We start from the raw sequence: 13,139 nt of genomic DNA on the forward strand, positions 1-13,139 counted from the left end.
AACCGTGTTTGGAACATGTACCCATCCCAGCTAGATGCCTTATAAGTGACTACTTAAGCTAATGCATCCTATAACCGATAGCAAAAAAAGGTTACAAACTAGGCAGGGAGAACCCAGAACACGAAACGATGCTTGCTCATTGTACATATCAGGTACTTACATATGTACATGTATGCAGTTAGGTATGTATATGTATATGTATGTACATCTATCGATTCGATTCGAAAGACGTATCGAGCGAGCGAGTTATAATCCTGGCAGCCTTTAGCCTTTCTAGCTTCTTTTTACCCCGCTATTCACTAAGCCTTTTCCGTCACAGATAGCCAAGAGTCGCATGTCATGTTACCTCATTGCCCATTCTTCCATTCGCTGTTTGTAATCCTCTTCTCTTCTTTTGTCTCTGATTGATAGCCAGCCATGTGCAGGTGAGCAAACCTGCTTCTGGCGCATCGACACGACTGTTTTTTTATTTTTTTATTAAAAATAAAAACAATAAAAAACCCGTTTAGCAGAAATTATACCTCGTAATCAGTCTGTCTCACTATAGATAGGCTGTTAAAAAACTTGGTACTTCTTTGGGGAAATCAGTTTGTTTGTCTTATCTGGATGCTTTGTCGGCCGTTGACCGACCTTCATAAACGCATTGACACTGCCCTTGCAAGCTTTTTTAGTTTTCACCAATCACACTTTCAGCGAACAGGAAAAAGGATTCTATGTGGCTCCGCGTGGCTCTCGTTTCCCGACCACAAGTTTAATTTTCCGATCCCATGGGTCCCGGATCTTGCACCGAATCTCTTATCCTGCACCGAATCTCTTATCCTGCACCGAAACCAGCCCACGGAACAATTTTTTGGGGAGTGTGTGTGAAGGGTCTCGGAAAAGGCGAAAGGGGAGAAGCGTCCGGCGCATGGGGCCTGTGCACCAATCAATCTGACCACCTGGCCTAGGCTTGCCGAAAAAAAACGGCTCTCGGCATCCCGAGCGATTTTTGGGAGGGACGGTCATCGGGTATCCGCAAGGTAATTTCGGTATACTACGAAAGAGTGTGAATCCTACCGGTAATCGTATGGGCGTACGGGGGGCTCTTCTTTCGGCGGAAGGAAAGTCCGCACTTGGCCATTCAGCGGACATACAATATTCCGATACGTTATTATGCATTACACGGGTTTCTGCCAGCAGATATTGTGATATCATGATACATGAGGTATTGATAAGTTAACAAGTGATAGAGGGGGATAGAATAGGGAAATGGAAAGGATGAAGAAGAAAAAATTGAAGATGCCATTCGTCCTCAGACCTCGGGCTACATCTTAGGTGTAGATACTTTCAGTAATCTGTTTTATTCCGTCAGTATTGTAATCTTATCACGCCACAAATATAATATCGTCAACAGTGAGAAAACTTACCTCATTGAAGTCCAGCCCTCTTTCTGCCATCTCTTCATCGATCAAAAACTCTGTAGGGAATCTCACAAGATGTCCCCTTATACCATCCAACTTTTTCTTCACTTCCTTCAGTGGCATCTCTGGGTTAAATAGATGTCCAGCCTTAATCTCCTCCTTGGGGAGAAACTTGTCGTAGTCCTCAAACGTTTTAACAGCGTTGTCGGGAATACAGTGGAACAGTTCTCTGAAAACTTCCGTATTGTCGTGAGCCTGGCGATTCCAAGTATCCCATAGCTCGTCATTTAGAGGATCCTCAACAATTTTGGATCTTTCATCTTCTTGGAAATCATAGTCTCCTTCGCCAGGAAGTGTTGCATTTGGATCACCACTGGCATCGAGATCTTGAGGTGGTAGAAGACCTAGATGTTCACGCCAGAGTTGGCGTCGTAGGTGTGCTGCGAAGTATGAGGCTTCGAAGTCCTCGCCGTCCATTTTGGAATCAACGGTATTTTGATCCTCAATCACAATACTTAATTCGCTATCGTGATATCCAAGTTGAGACTAAGCAAAATATCATCAGTTTATTCCTCCCAAATTCTCGATCTCTATTTACTGTTCACTTACACGATCATTTAGATTTGAACTACCAATGATGGCAATCTTATCGTCTGCGATCAAAACCTACTTTCGAGTTAGCCTCAATTCTGCAATCCATACCCATAAGAAAATACAACAAACCTTCGCATGAATATAACATTGCTCTGTGACGATATTCTCCTTCTCGAGTTCTTCATCTCCCTGAAACCCTTCTTCAGATGGTCTCCTACTGGACTCTAACGCATCCTGCGCTATTGAATCCTTGGTTTCTTTATCATGTGGCTTGTCTTCCTTTTGATCCTTTTCAAAAGCTTCTCGATCCTTTTGCATATGATACTGAACACTTTCATCCTTACCATACCCGTGACCGCCAGTGACACCTTCTTCACTCATCTGGAATCCTCTTAGTTAATATTATTCCTGCCAACAATCGTAAGGAGCTCTACATACCACTTCATGTGCCTGCGCGTGTTGCACGTCTTCATACTTAACCCCCGTCCTCTCCTCCTTCTTCTCAATCCTCTCCGTTCGATTCAACCGATCATACGACCTCAAGCTAAAGAACGAAATATACTTCACCGGGTCAATTCCTTTCCCCTTGAGTATACCGCAAATAGAATGTTCACCTCGGAACATTGATTTGTATTGGTAGTCCATTATGGCTCTGGTGCCATTTGCTCCTTTATCTCGTAGGTCGCCGGCGAAACCTGGCACGAGAGGGATTATGACTATGACGCGGAATTTGCGATTTTCGGAGTGCGCCGTTGTGATCGCATCGACAATAGCGGCACCGATTGTGTTAATTATAGGCTTTTGTTTCTCACCCGTCGCAGTGACTACGATATAGTTAGAATGCTAGCTATGTTCGGAGGTCAATGTTTTCAACGTACTAAAGAACCTAGAAAATATATTAGCACTGAAAGCTGGGTAACATCAAACCAATAGGGTATAACATACTGATTCTCAATATAAACATAATGCTTAGCGTTTCGAATGACTTCTTGGTAGGCATTTTGAATGCTGTGTTCAGTCAAAATACCATGACTCCAATCAGCAGAGCTTCTGACTAGTTGAGTCGTTACTTTTCCCAGCTTCTCCATCTTTTCTTTGTTTAAAGGGTGAAGAGGATGTTTAATGTAGTCTCCAACAGGGAATCGTGGGTGCTGAACTCCTAAGATGTCGTCTTCGGCCCATTCTAGTTGTAGCCAGTCATATCTACCGTCACGTTTGTACTTGTCTGTGAAACTGTCAATAACCATTTGGATAAGAGTCTTTGGTAAGTACAATACCTCGTTTCGCATGGTTCCAAGTCTAAATGGTTGGATTGGTTAGCCATCGACCCAGAGTCAAATCGGGGGTACCTTATGTATGGACGATTGGAACCTACCTCAACGAAGTGCTGCGCAATGTCCAACACTGACCGTCCTCGAATTGCTAGAGCAACATCATGCCATGGCATACGACCATACTCTGTTTTGGAAAGTTGGTTTTGCTTCCAATCTTCAACGTTTTGGAAGTCCATTCTACCAGCTATTTGTTAGTATAATTCTATACCAGTAAATAGCAAGCCCGGAATACAAACATTCGGTTCTAGAGCAGACATTCGTATTAGTATCCACTCTATCTCTTAAATATACGTCAAGATTCTTACGTTATTGTAATCTTGTCCCGGCCATATTTCATTCCTAACGGTCTCAGGATGTACATCTGCTAATGGATGTTGCTTTAAATCCCATCTTCCAAAGCATATATCTAACCCACCAATAAAGGCCAACTCATGATCGATTACACAATACTTCTCATGATGGGCCCAGTAGAATGTCATATCACCTCCTCTATCGAAAACGTTATGGTCCGGATGGCGCATTACCCTGATGTTACCATGTCCCGGAGACCCTTTGGGGCAAAGTTCATGGAGTGCATGCTTTGTGTGTTGGCTATTGCATGTTAAGGCGGCTTCGACTTCTTTGTAGACTATGATATAGATTTTGACGCCGGCTTCAGCACGGCGTTTAAGGATTGTGTCTACACGGTCACTTTCGCTATAAGCGGGTGGGCGGCGGAGGAACTTCAAATGTAAATCAGTATTGCCAGCTTTAAATTAGAAGTTGATATTTTTTTTATAGATTTGCAGAATTCGAAACTTACAAGCTCTGGTGAAAGCCACCAATCAGCTATGTAGATGACTTCTTTAGCGCTTTCAAGAGCTGTAGCTAATGCCTATTATTTATTTCGGATTTTAGCATTTGTTCGTGGAATAGTATATATCTTAAAAACAATATAGAAGGAATATACTCACCCAAAAATAATCCCTCCCATCAATATAGAACTTCGCTAGATGTCCTTCTCTAATGGGAGCAAAGCTTTCGAACCGATGCGACTCGGCAATCTCAGACCTCTTACGGTCTACCTCCTGCTCATGTTCTTCGTCATGACGGTGGTTCGGGTTAACAATGTTTCCTAATTTTCCGATTGAATGTTTGAAGTGGATGATTTCGACTTTCGCATGGTGTAACTTTTGGTGTATCTTTTCAAGATGAGGGTGGTTCCCTGTAAACGATGTCGGATGGCTAGACTGACGTTCGGACTGAACTCGTTCCGCCATGATGGAATTGATATTTCTCTGCAATGGTAATTTAAGGTCGAACTTGATGGAAAGGAAATGCGAATGTAGAACGGAAGTGAAGAATATGAATATGCAGGCAATGCAATGCGCGCGATGGGATGGTATGTGGATGTCTTATGATATCATAATATGTTTCTCAAACCCAAGAAGCTGGAATATTTTATCGTATTAAAACAACCGTCAATACAACTAGATAGACTTCAAGAGAGGGAAAAAAAAACAATCTACGATTCTAGTGATCGCAGAAGGGTCCATCCATCGATTAAATATTTTTCTTCCGGATTTGCAATGCGGGTTTTGAAAAAAGGACTTGAAATAATTCTTGGAATGACTATCTCCCCGCTAGTACCTTTGAATAAGGATGCAGATGCTTGACATAACATGCAACCCGCGTGCTCAACGACGACAACACTGCTCCAGATATCGTTCCTAAGTCATTCGAATTCCCCCAAATGGCGTTCGGCAAGATATCCGGATGACATCCCAGCGATTGGCAAATAGTCGAACCAATTATGGGAACTGGAGTAGTTGATCTATGTATAATAAGGTGGAGTTTTGCATCATGAGCATATGAGAACCTTGAAGGTGGCCAAGGTGTTGTTGGACCTGCCATCAGGTCGCTTTGGGGTTGGACCGTGATGATGTCATAGCACCACCACCAGTCCTACCAACCTATTCAACTTCCCGAATTCACTGCTTGAAAATTATCGAATGTTGGAATTAATTCAAGGTCGAATGAGTTCATAGATGTTGATTCCACGGATAATACCTTGGTTCCATTTCCGCCGGCAATTGGGCATGGCTATACTTCAGCTATCTGCAGGGTGTGAACTTGCACTTGTTACTAATCGGGTGGTCCGATGACCCATTGCATCAGGTCTCAATAATATGATCCTTTCGCATCCTGCGAATTCAAAAGGGCTGGAGGTATCTATGATCTGGATAACAAACGATATGATTAATTAATATAATGAATATATTAATACGGATTCTCGAGTTCTCGGGCGCTTGGAGGCTCTGTGCCTCGCAAGTGAATAGCTATGTTCCACCATGTGGCATGGACGCCGGTTCCATAGCTCCCGGCGTCCGCGTTATAGTTTTTTTGCAGTTTAGTTTATGGGATCGCCTCGAAAGCCAGCTGCACCAGTCGCTGTCACACGCGGACGTAGCAGTTGGGAGATATGGGGGCGCGGGGAGGGTGTACTCGCCATGCCTCGATCCAGATTCAATCTAGTCAGCACTCAATTCATGGCAAAACCTGAGACCATATTCGATGTACAGTCAGCATTCCAGCACAAAGTCTTACATTCAAGATCATTGCTTGATTAGAGCATCGATTACAACGGAATGTGCGGGTATCGATATAATTCTCGAAGACTCGATCGATGTTGTCGTCGTCCAGTCCCACGCGTGCACGGAAGCTGCCGGCCAGTAAGAAATATCCCAATTCAAAGCCAAAATATAGCCTATGGCATCAAAGCCCTTGACAGTCTGACACTGCATTTGCAGAACCGGAAGCAGAGCCGGGCGCTCAAAGGAAAGAAAATGTCCCAAACCCTGGACTCGCAGAGTCACACCCGCCTGGATGCAGCAATAATTGCGAACATTCTTCCAGGTGATACCACCCAATACGCAATTGTGATTGCCTGATTCCCCGCCAAATACAGCTGGAATCTCACTCCAGACAGCCTGCACATCCCACATCAGCAGCGACCACTTCCCGCAACATCTGTGCCTTTTTTGTTCAAAGTTGCTAGCGCTGACTGGCAATGATGGCTTGCCTTGGCGGGGTTCTATCGTTTTGTGTGACCCCACCTTCCTACCCTAACCGAAAGGAATTTCTATGGTCTGGAAGCTCTAGCTCTCGAGCTGTGGTGGAGAGAGGCTAGGAGCTATCTGCAGACCCTGGGATATCAACTCTATCAGAGCACACACCCCAAGAAGCGCCATTGACCACCGACGAATCAGAGTGCTCGCAATAGCGAACGGGATTCCCGAACGACATGACCTTAACGTGGGCCGATCCTACGAGGGGCAGCTCTCTTTCGGAGCTGGCTCAAATGTAGGGCTGAGTATCATCAGGGATTTGAAGGGTGGTACATTGCTAGTATTTTACGGTTCGAAGCTCCGCAGCTGTCTATATAAACCGCAAGATGTCCTTCGACGCCTGAGGAACTTATCGATATCTGTTCTACATCTTCGATTCACACACTAGTCGATCAGTTTATCCTGGATATTTTGCATATATTTATACCCTTCATTTATATACAAAATTACCTATAACTGGCCTGATACCGAGTTTCTATCGATATCGATAACCGAAGCTGACCATGTCAGGAAAACTCGCCCAGCAGAGGGAGCAGTTGAACCTTAACCAAGCTCTATCAAAATGGACCGAGTTCCTCACATTCCCTCCGACTCCTCCTCGCCAGGAGGAACCGGTCGTTAATACCCTGAGCGTCTTTACCCAAGCCATCGAGCGGCTGTCGCGGCCTAGTAGCCCAACGCAAGAGCCAATTCCAACCGGCCTGCTCCAGGATTTGCAGAAGATTGGCTTGACAGGTGCCTTCAGAGACATGAGGACTCTTGTTGATGTCCTCAAGTCCAAAGTTGTCGATGGCGGTATTGTAGATGATAAAACCTACTTGGTATGTCGATATGTCTTGAAAACAATATATAATAATACGCTTTGTGTCAATATAGTGGGGTACCGTGCTCTAATACGAACATGTGCTGTAAACAGATGGAGAGAATAATTCAGGTCGCAAGCGGGCTGCCTGCTACTTCGAAGAACGAGAAGGCGCTTACTGGCGCATTGCTCGATAAGCTCTGGAACCAGCTCCAGCATCCACCATTGTCGTACCTCGGCCTAAAGTACGCTACTGATCCACATCAATACTATATTATCAAATTGAGATGTATTGGCTTACAATTGGTTTCCTGTGGCACAGACAGCAGTATCGCTCAGCAGATGGCTCCTACAACGTAAGTACTTTTAACTGTCCATGTGGTGCATATACGAAATTTATTAACAGCTTGGTGTTTAGAATATCTTGTACCCACATTTGGGAAAGGCGGGAACACCATATGCTAGAAGCGTCCGCCCCATGAAGAAGATGCCTGGCGCTCGTCCAGATCCAGGATTGCTTTTCGATGGTTAGAATATTTAGCCCTTATATTATCGAAAGAACCACTAACAATCATGTAGTCCTCTTGGCTCGCCAAAAGTCTGAACCTCATGCAAACAAGATCTCGAGCATGCTGTTTTATCTCGCTACGATTATTATTCATGGTAAAAATTCAAGAGATTGCGTTATTTTGGTGACTATTGGCTAACAACTGTACTCTAGATCTATTCCGGACTAACCGCAAAGATTATTCTATCTCTGATACATCCTCGTATCTTGATTTGTCTCCTCTTTATGGAAGTAATGAGGAAGAACAGAAGGCGATGAGGACATTCGAGGACGGCAAGATCAAGCCAGATGCATTCTCTGAGAAGAGGCTCCTTGGTTTCCCACCAGGTGTTTGTGGTAAGCTCAGTCCTACTTTGATTTTTAAAAAAATTATCTGTGGATATAGTATGTCTAACTCGCTTCATATTAGTTCTCCTTCTCTCCTTTGGAAGATTCCATAATTTCGTCGTCGACACTCTTTTGAAGATCAATCAGGACGCAAGATTCACAAGGCTTAGGTCTGCTGCAGATAGAGACGAGAAACTCTTCCAGACTGGTAGACTGTAAGTGATTAAACCCCACGATAAAGCTTGAGAGCCAACATAAAAATTGACAATTGAAAATATAGCATTACATGCGGTCTCTACATCAACATTGTCTTGATTGACTACATTCGTGTCATCCTCAACTTGACACGAACGGAATCTACCTGGTGCCTAGACCCCCGTGCCGAGATCCACAAAGTTTTCAGCCAGACTGGAACACCACAAGGCGTTGGCAATCAGGTCTCTGGTGAGTAGGATATCTAAGACTTTGAGTCGCATTATGACCATGCTTTCTAATGATGGGTTTTATGTACAGCTGAATTCAATCTCGTCTATCGTTGGCACTCTGTTATAAGTGACAGAGACGAAGAGTGGACTAAGGGGTTGTATAAGAAGATCTTTGGCAGCGACTCTGTAGACATTCCTCTGCCAGAATTTATTGCAGGCCTTATGAAATGGGAGAAGACGATCCCAGATGACCCTGGCCAGCGTACTTTCGAAGATTTGGTGAGGGATCCGGAGACTGGGAAATTCAAGGATGAGGATCTTGTTAGTATTTTGTCAGATAGTATCGAGGATTGTGCAAGTATGTTACTCTTTGATGTTGATTCGCGGTTGAAAAAACATGCTAACTTCGTCACTTTTATAGACTCATATGGTGCCAATGCCGTCCCAGCAATCATGCGCGCAGTTGAGATACTCGGTATCGAACAAACCAGAGCCTGGGAACTCGGGTCTCTCAATGAATTCCGTGCCTTCTTCGGTCTCAAGGAGCACACCACATTCGAAGATATCAATTCCGACCCAAAGGTCGCCGAGGCTCTCCGTCAACTCTACGGTCACCCCGACTACGTAGAAATCTACCCCGGTATCGTCGTTGAAGAACCAAAAGTTCCCATGTCACCTGGTGCTGGTCTTCTACCCGGCTACACTATTAGTACTGCTATTCTCAGTGATGCCGTGGCTCTCGTCCGTGGTGATAGATTCTATACTGTTGATTACACAACCGGTAATCTCACAAATTGGGGTTACAACGAAGTCGGCTCTGATCCTGAAATTGCCTATGGAGGTGTCGTCTACAAACTCTTCCATCGTGCATTCCCAGGATGGTTCCCATCAAACTCTGCATACGCAATGTTCCCATTCACGGTTCCTCAGGAGAACCAACAGATCTACAAGGGCTTTGGAAAGGATTACAAGTATAACTTCGATCGCCCGACTAACCCGTTCGAACATACGTTGGAAACTCGAACCGCGGCCCTTCTTCAATCTCCGTCTGATTTCAAGGGTTACAGTGTCATTTTCAAGTTGATCGCAGATGTTCCCGACTTCCGAGAAATTATCCAGCGATCAGTCATCTCGATTGCGAAAGAAGTTCTTGGTTCTAGATCGACCCAACTCAACGTTGGAGTTTGGGTTGATGCCATCCGTGATGTTAGCAACCTTGTTGCCGTCCGAACGACGGCAGAACTCTTCTCTTTGCCACTTACCGGCGTCCCTGGCACTCCGGATGCATACACTGACTACGAGCTTCATGGAACACTTTGTACCATTGCAAACTATATCTACCATGTTGTTCCAGTTCCTGATGCGAAGAGATTTGAGTTGTCTGAGGCGGCACATAACCTCTGGGATGCCCTCCTCGGCGTTACATTCGTAAATGATAATGGAAAGTATAGTTTCAAGAGGGGGAACGGATCTTCGACTGGAAAGACGGAGTTGAGTAAGATTGCAGCTGAGATTCGAGGATTTATTGCTAGTGATCCAAGGGAAGGTATCCTGGCTGCTTCGAAGCTTTGCTTGGATATTTCTATCGGGGTAAGTCTTTTTGATGTATTTTTTTTGCAGCAAGATATACAGACTAACATACATTTCATACATTTAGTTCGCTGAAATCCTTGGTTACTACCTCCTACCGGATAACGCAGAGGCTTTGAAGAAGCTCCAGGGTGTCGGTGACGGTAACTCGCGCGATGTTATTGAAGCTGCGCTTCATGCTCTTCAGCAATCCCCTGTAGCACAGAGGACGGTAAGCTACTCTTATCATCCCTTTACTTTTCAATTCTATTCAGATAACTAAAATATGTTCTCGCTCAGACTGCAACCCACGAAGTTCCTCTCAAGGTCCTCACAGCTATTCTTCAAGTATTTGGATCTCTTCCAAACCTTCGTTCTGCACCGGGTCCGCAGGGTAAGATTCATACTGTCGCCATTGAATCTATTACGAGGGATGGAGTGGTGGATTCAGGATATGCATATATCTCCGAGGATTGGGGTCAACTTGGGTCGTATCCTTATGGTGAGTAATTTGACGCTCCAATTCAAGTGCTTCTCGGATATCATATACTAATCCTTTTTGTCTCTTGGAATAGCTTTGAAGGTCTTATATGATGCTGCGTAAGGAATGGGGGCAGCCGGAGTGTGTTGATCATGTTGTGAGTTTTGAGAGAGCGTTCGGTATCAGTCGAAGCTTTTGTGTGACGATTTTCTGTCAAGATTACAATCACCAATGAGTACTCAGTCTCGGATCATGAGTACTAAGCTATATGTGTAGCAAAACTAATGAAGTCACTCGTTGTTTCTATCAATTACCTTCTGAATAATCTCACGCTAAAACTTAAGATCCTGTGATTAAACCCGTTTACTTCATAGTTTAACCACTTTCTATTCCACAACTATGCTTGACATGTGTTTACTCCCTCCAGAGAGGGAGCCATCAATTCGAGTATAAAGATATAAAAAAAGAATATGTCTATACACGCTCGCTCCCACGAACTCTGACCGCCTGTCCAAACTTTTGCAGCTTTGTCAAAAGCTGATCTCCGTGCTTGATAACCTCCTGGTATTGTTTATTCTTTGTATCGGGTCTGTTGGTCTCAATAGATCCATTGACACGATCAATTGTGCAGTTCAGACCCTGGGAGGGGATGAAAGATGACATGTCCCTGATTTATTGCCACGTTAGCATCTTGAATCCACTTGTTCGTTTGAATAAAGGGCCGGTAGCACCCGTAAAAAAAAAACATACCTATCCACAAAGTCCACGCTGACTCCGAAATGATTCGCAACAGTTTGTAGCTCAATCGTTCTATAGCTCTCAAGTAGCTGCGCATACCCTCGTCTCCTCATCTCCCTCACGTACCACCGTCTGTGTGGAGCTAAAATCCGATCCTTTCTCAAGAACTGTTCCTCAACGTCTGCAAGGTTGACGAAGTAATCTGAGTACTTGGCTTCATAAAAGTTGTTCACTAAGCCGTCGAGTGGGCTGAAACTTCCTAAGTCAAGATCGACCGTTTGCTGGCCTATTTCGGTCATAACTCCTGCTGGTGCATCTGCCATATTTGAGTCCTTACGACTACCGAAGACAGCGAGGACTTCAGCGCCATCGATGACGCGGGCTTTGAGGTCTCGGCGGGAGAGGGAAATGACACCCGCTAAAACGGCGTACATTACTAAAGTTTCATAGGTACAGATTTCTGTCGATGTGAAAGTTGAGAGGGAGTCGAGGAGAAGTGGGGCAGCGGAGTTGTAGGCACGAAGGGTGAGGTCGTTGATTGCGCGGTATGTTTTTAGACGGTTTCGACGGTCCCAATCGCCGCCGGATTCAACGAGCCTAAGGTAACGATAGTTAGTAAGTTGTAGTATAAAATCGATCGAACACAAGACATGGATTTCGTACTGGGTAGCCTTTTCAATGTTCTTCTGAACAAGCGGCTTGTCATCGAAGAACATTCCAACGCGTATCGTGGCGAGGACGATATCGATCTTTGCACCAAGTGAAGCTGTCTTCTCAAAGACGTCGTTGTAGGCGGCTACGGCTTTCTCCTGTATACCCAAACACACAATACTTTAGCAGCGTTTCGTTCCCATCCATCAACGAAGTTCGTAGATAAGGTTATCGAAGCGTACCTTATCACCTATCCGTGTCCAAAATTCTGCTTTACCACCCATAGCCTCGACAACCTCCGTCTCTCCCGCCTTCTCTTCGGCATCCTTCAACTTCTCTTCCCACTCCTGCAGCTCCTTCTCATTCTTTTCCTGTAGCTCATTGTATAGTTTTTCATCCCACTTTAGCGGCGAACCTTTAATTAATATACCATCGGTAGGGCCAACGAGGTACTTGAATAGTGGAGCTGCCGATGTGGATTTGATGGTTTCAAGAAGGGCGGAGGCGGATTTGTCGTGGTGGGCGGATAGACCTGGGGTGGAGATTTGGTAGATGTGCTGGGCGATCGAGAGATCGGGGTATTTGTTGTATTGTGGGTCGGATCCCATCTTGACGGTGATGAGATGGGAGGGATTAGATGAGGATGGTGGTGGGTAATGCGAACTGGGTCTAAGGCTGTATTGGAAGGCAGCTGGCTGTCGAAGTCAGGCGTGAGCTGTGTGATAGCTTGCTATTAGCTTGGGAACTTTCGTAGACGCGTTGAGAGGCGGGGTTCTATGATATATCTATATCTATGAAGTTCAAAATATTATGATATCGGAGGGACATACCGTGTGATGACGAGGATGTAGAGGGATGAGGACTGAAGCTGGGGACGAGGTTGAAGTTGAGGTTGAGGTTGGATTACGCGAACACCATCCACCGCAGCTTAGCTAGGCCGTCGTCGTCCTTCTGCGGCAACGCATTTACACCACCAAACCATGATCACGATTACGGCTGCTTGATGATATATAACTGGCCCTGCCGAGGCCCGACTACAATGATAATAGATGCTCTGAATGTTGAATTGATTAAATAAGCTAGTCATGCCCAATGTCAATGAGAATATCGATGTTTCTATGTACAAATGCCAGTGCCTTTTCA

At 44.9% G+C, this 13,139-nt stretch overlaps 3 protein-coding genes across 3 annotated transcripts; 1 reads left to right on the forward strand and 2 right to left on the reverse strand.

The window, feature by feature from the left end:
* Positions 1-1,310: 1,310 nt before the first annotated feature.
* AOL_s00215g30 (uncharacterized protein) lies at positions 1,311-4,587 on the reverse strand (the record flags this gene model as incomplete). Its single annotated transcript, XM_011129232.1, has 13 exons — positions 1,311-1,334; positions 1,407-1,946; positions 2,010-2,066; positions 2,124-2,375; positions 2,433-2,818; positions 2,873-2,880; positions 2,940-3,219; positions 3,272-3,293; positions 3,370-3,505; positions 3,565-3,572; positions 3,634-4,050; positions 4,131-4,202; positions 4,282-4,587. 13 exons carry the CDS (start codon positions 4,585-4,587, stop codon positions 1,311-1,313), a joined length of 2,508 nt encoding a protein of 835 aa, XP_011127534.1.
* Positions 4,588-6,938: 2,351 nt separating this feature from the next.
* AOL_s00215g31 (uncharacterized protein) lies at positions 6,939-10,730 on the forward strand (the record flags this gene model as incomplete). The annotated part of the gene is made up of 13 exons (XM_011129233.1): positions 6,939-7,256; positions 7,352-7,482; positions 7,560-7,593; positions 7,656-7,764; positions 7,817-7,900; positions 7,959-8,141; positions 8,215-8,347; positions 8,413-8,576; positions 8,646-8,915; positions 8,979-10,147; positions 10,215-10,358; positions 10,427-10,628; positions 10,702-10,730. 13 exons carry the CDS (start codon positions 6,939-6,941, stop codon positions 10,728-10,730), a joined length of 2,970 nt encoding a protein of 989 aa, XP_011127535.1.
* Positions 10,731-11,081: 351 nt separating this feature from the next.
* AOL_s00215g32 (uncharacterized protein) lies at positions 11,082-12,604 on the reverse strand (the record flags this gene model as incomplete). Its single annotated transcript, XM_011129234.1, has 4 exons — positions 11,082-11,274; positions 11,358-11,942; positions 12,009-12,154; positions 12,239-12,604. The coding sequence occupies 4 exons, from the start codon at positions 12,602-12,604 to the stop codon at positions 11,082-11,084; spliced, it is 1,290 nt and encodes a 429-aa protein (XP_011127536.1).
* Positions 12,605-13,139: the final 535 nt, after the last annotated feature.

This window comes from Orbilia oligospora, assembly GCF_000225545.1.
Source record: "Orbilia oligospora ATCC 24927 unplaced genomic scaffold scaffold00215, whole genome shotgun sequence".
NCBI classification, from domain to species: Eukaryota; Fungi; Ascomycota; class Orbiliomycetes; order Orbiliales; family Orbiliaceae; genus Orbilia; species Orbilia oligospora.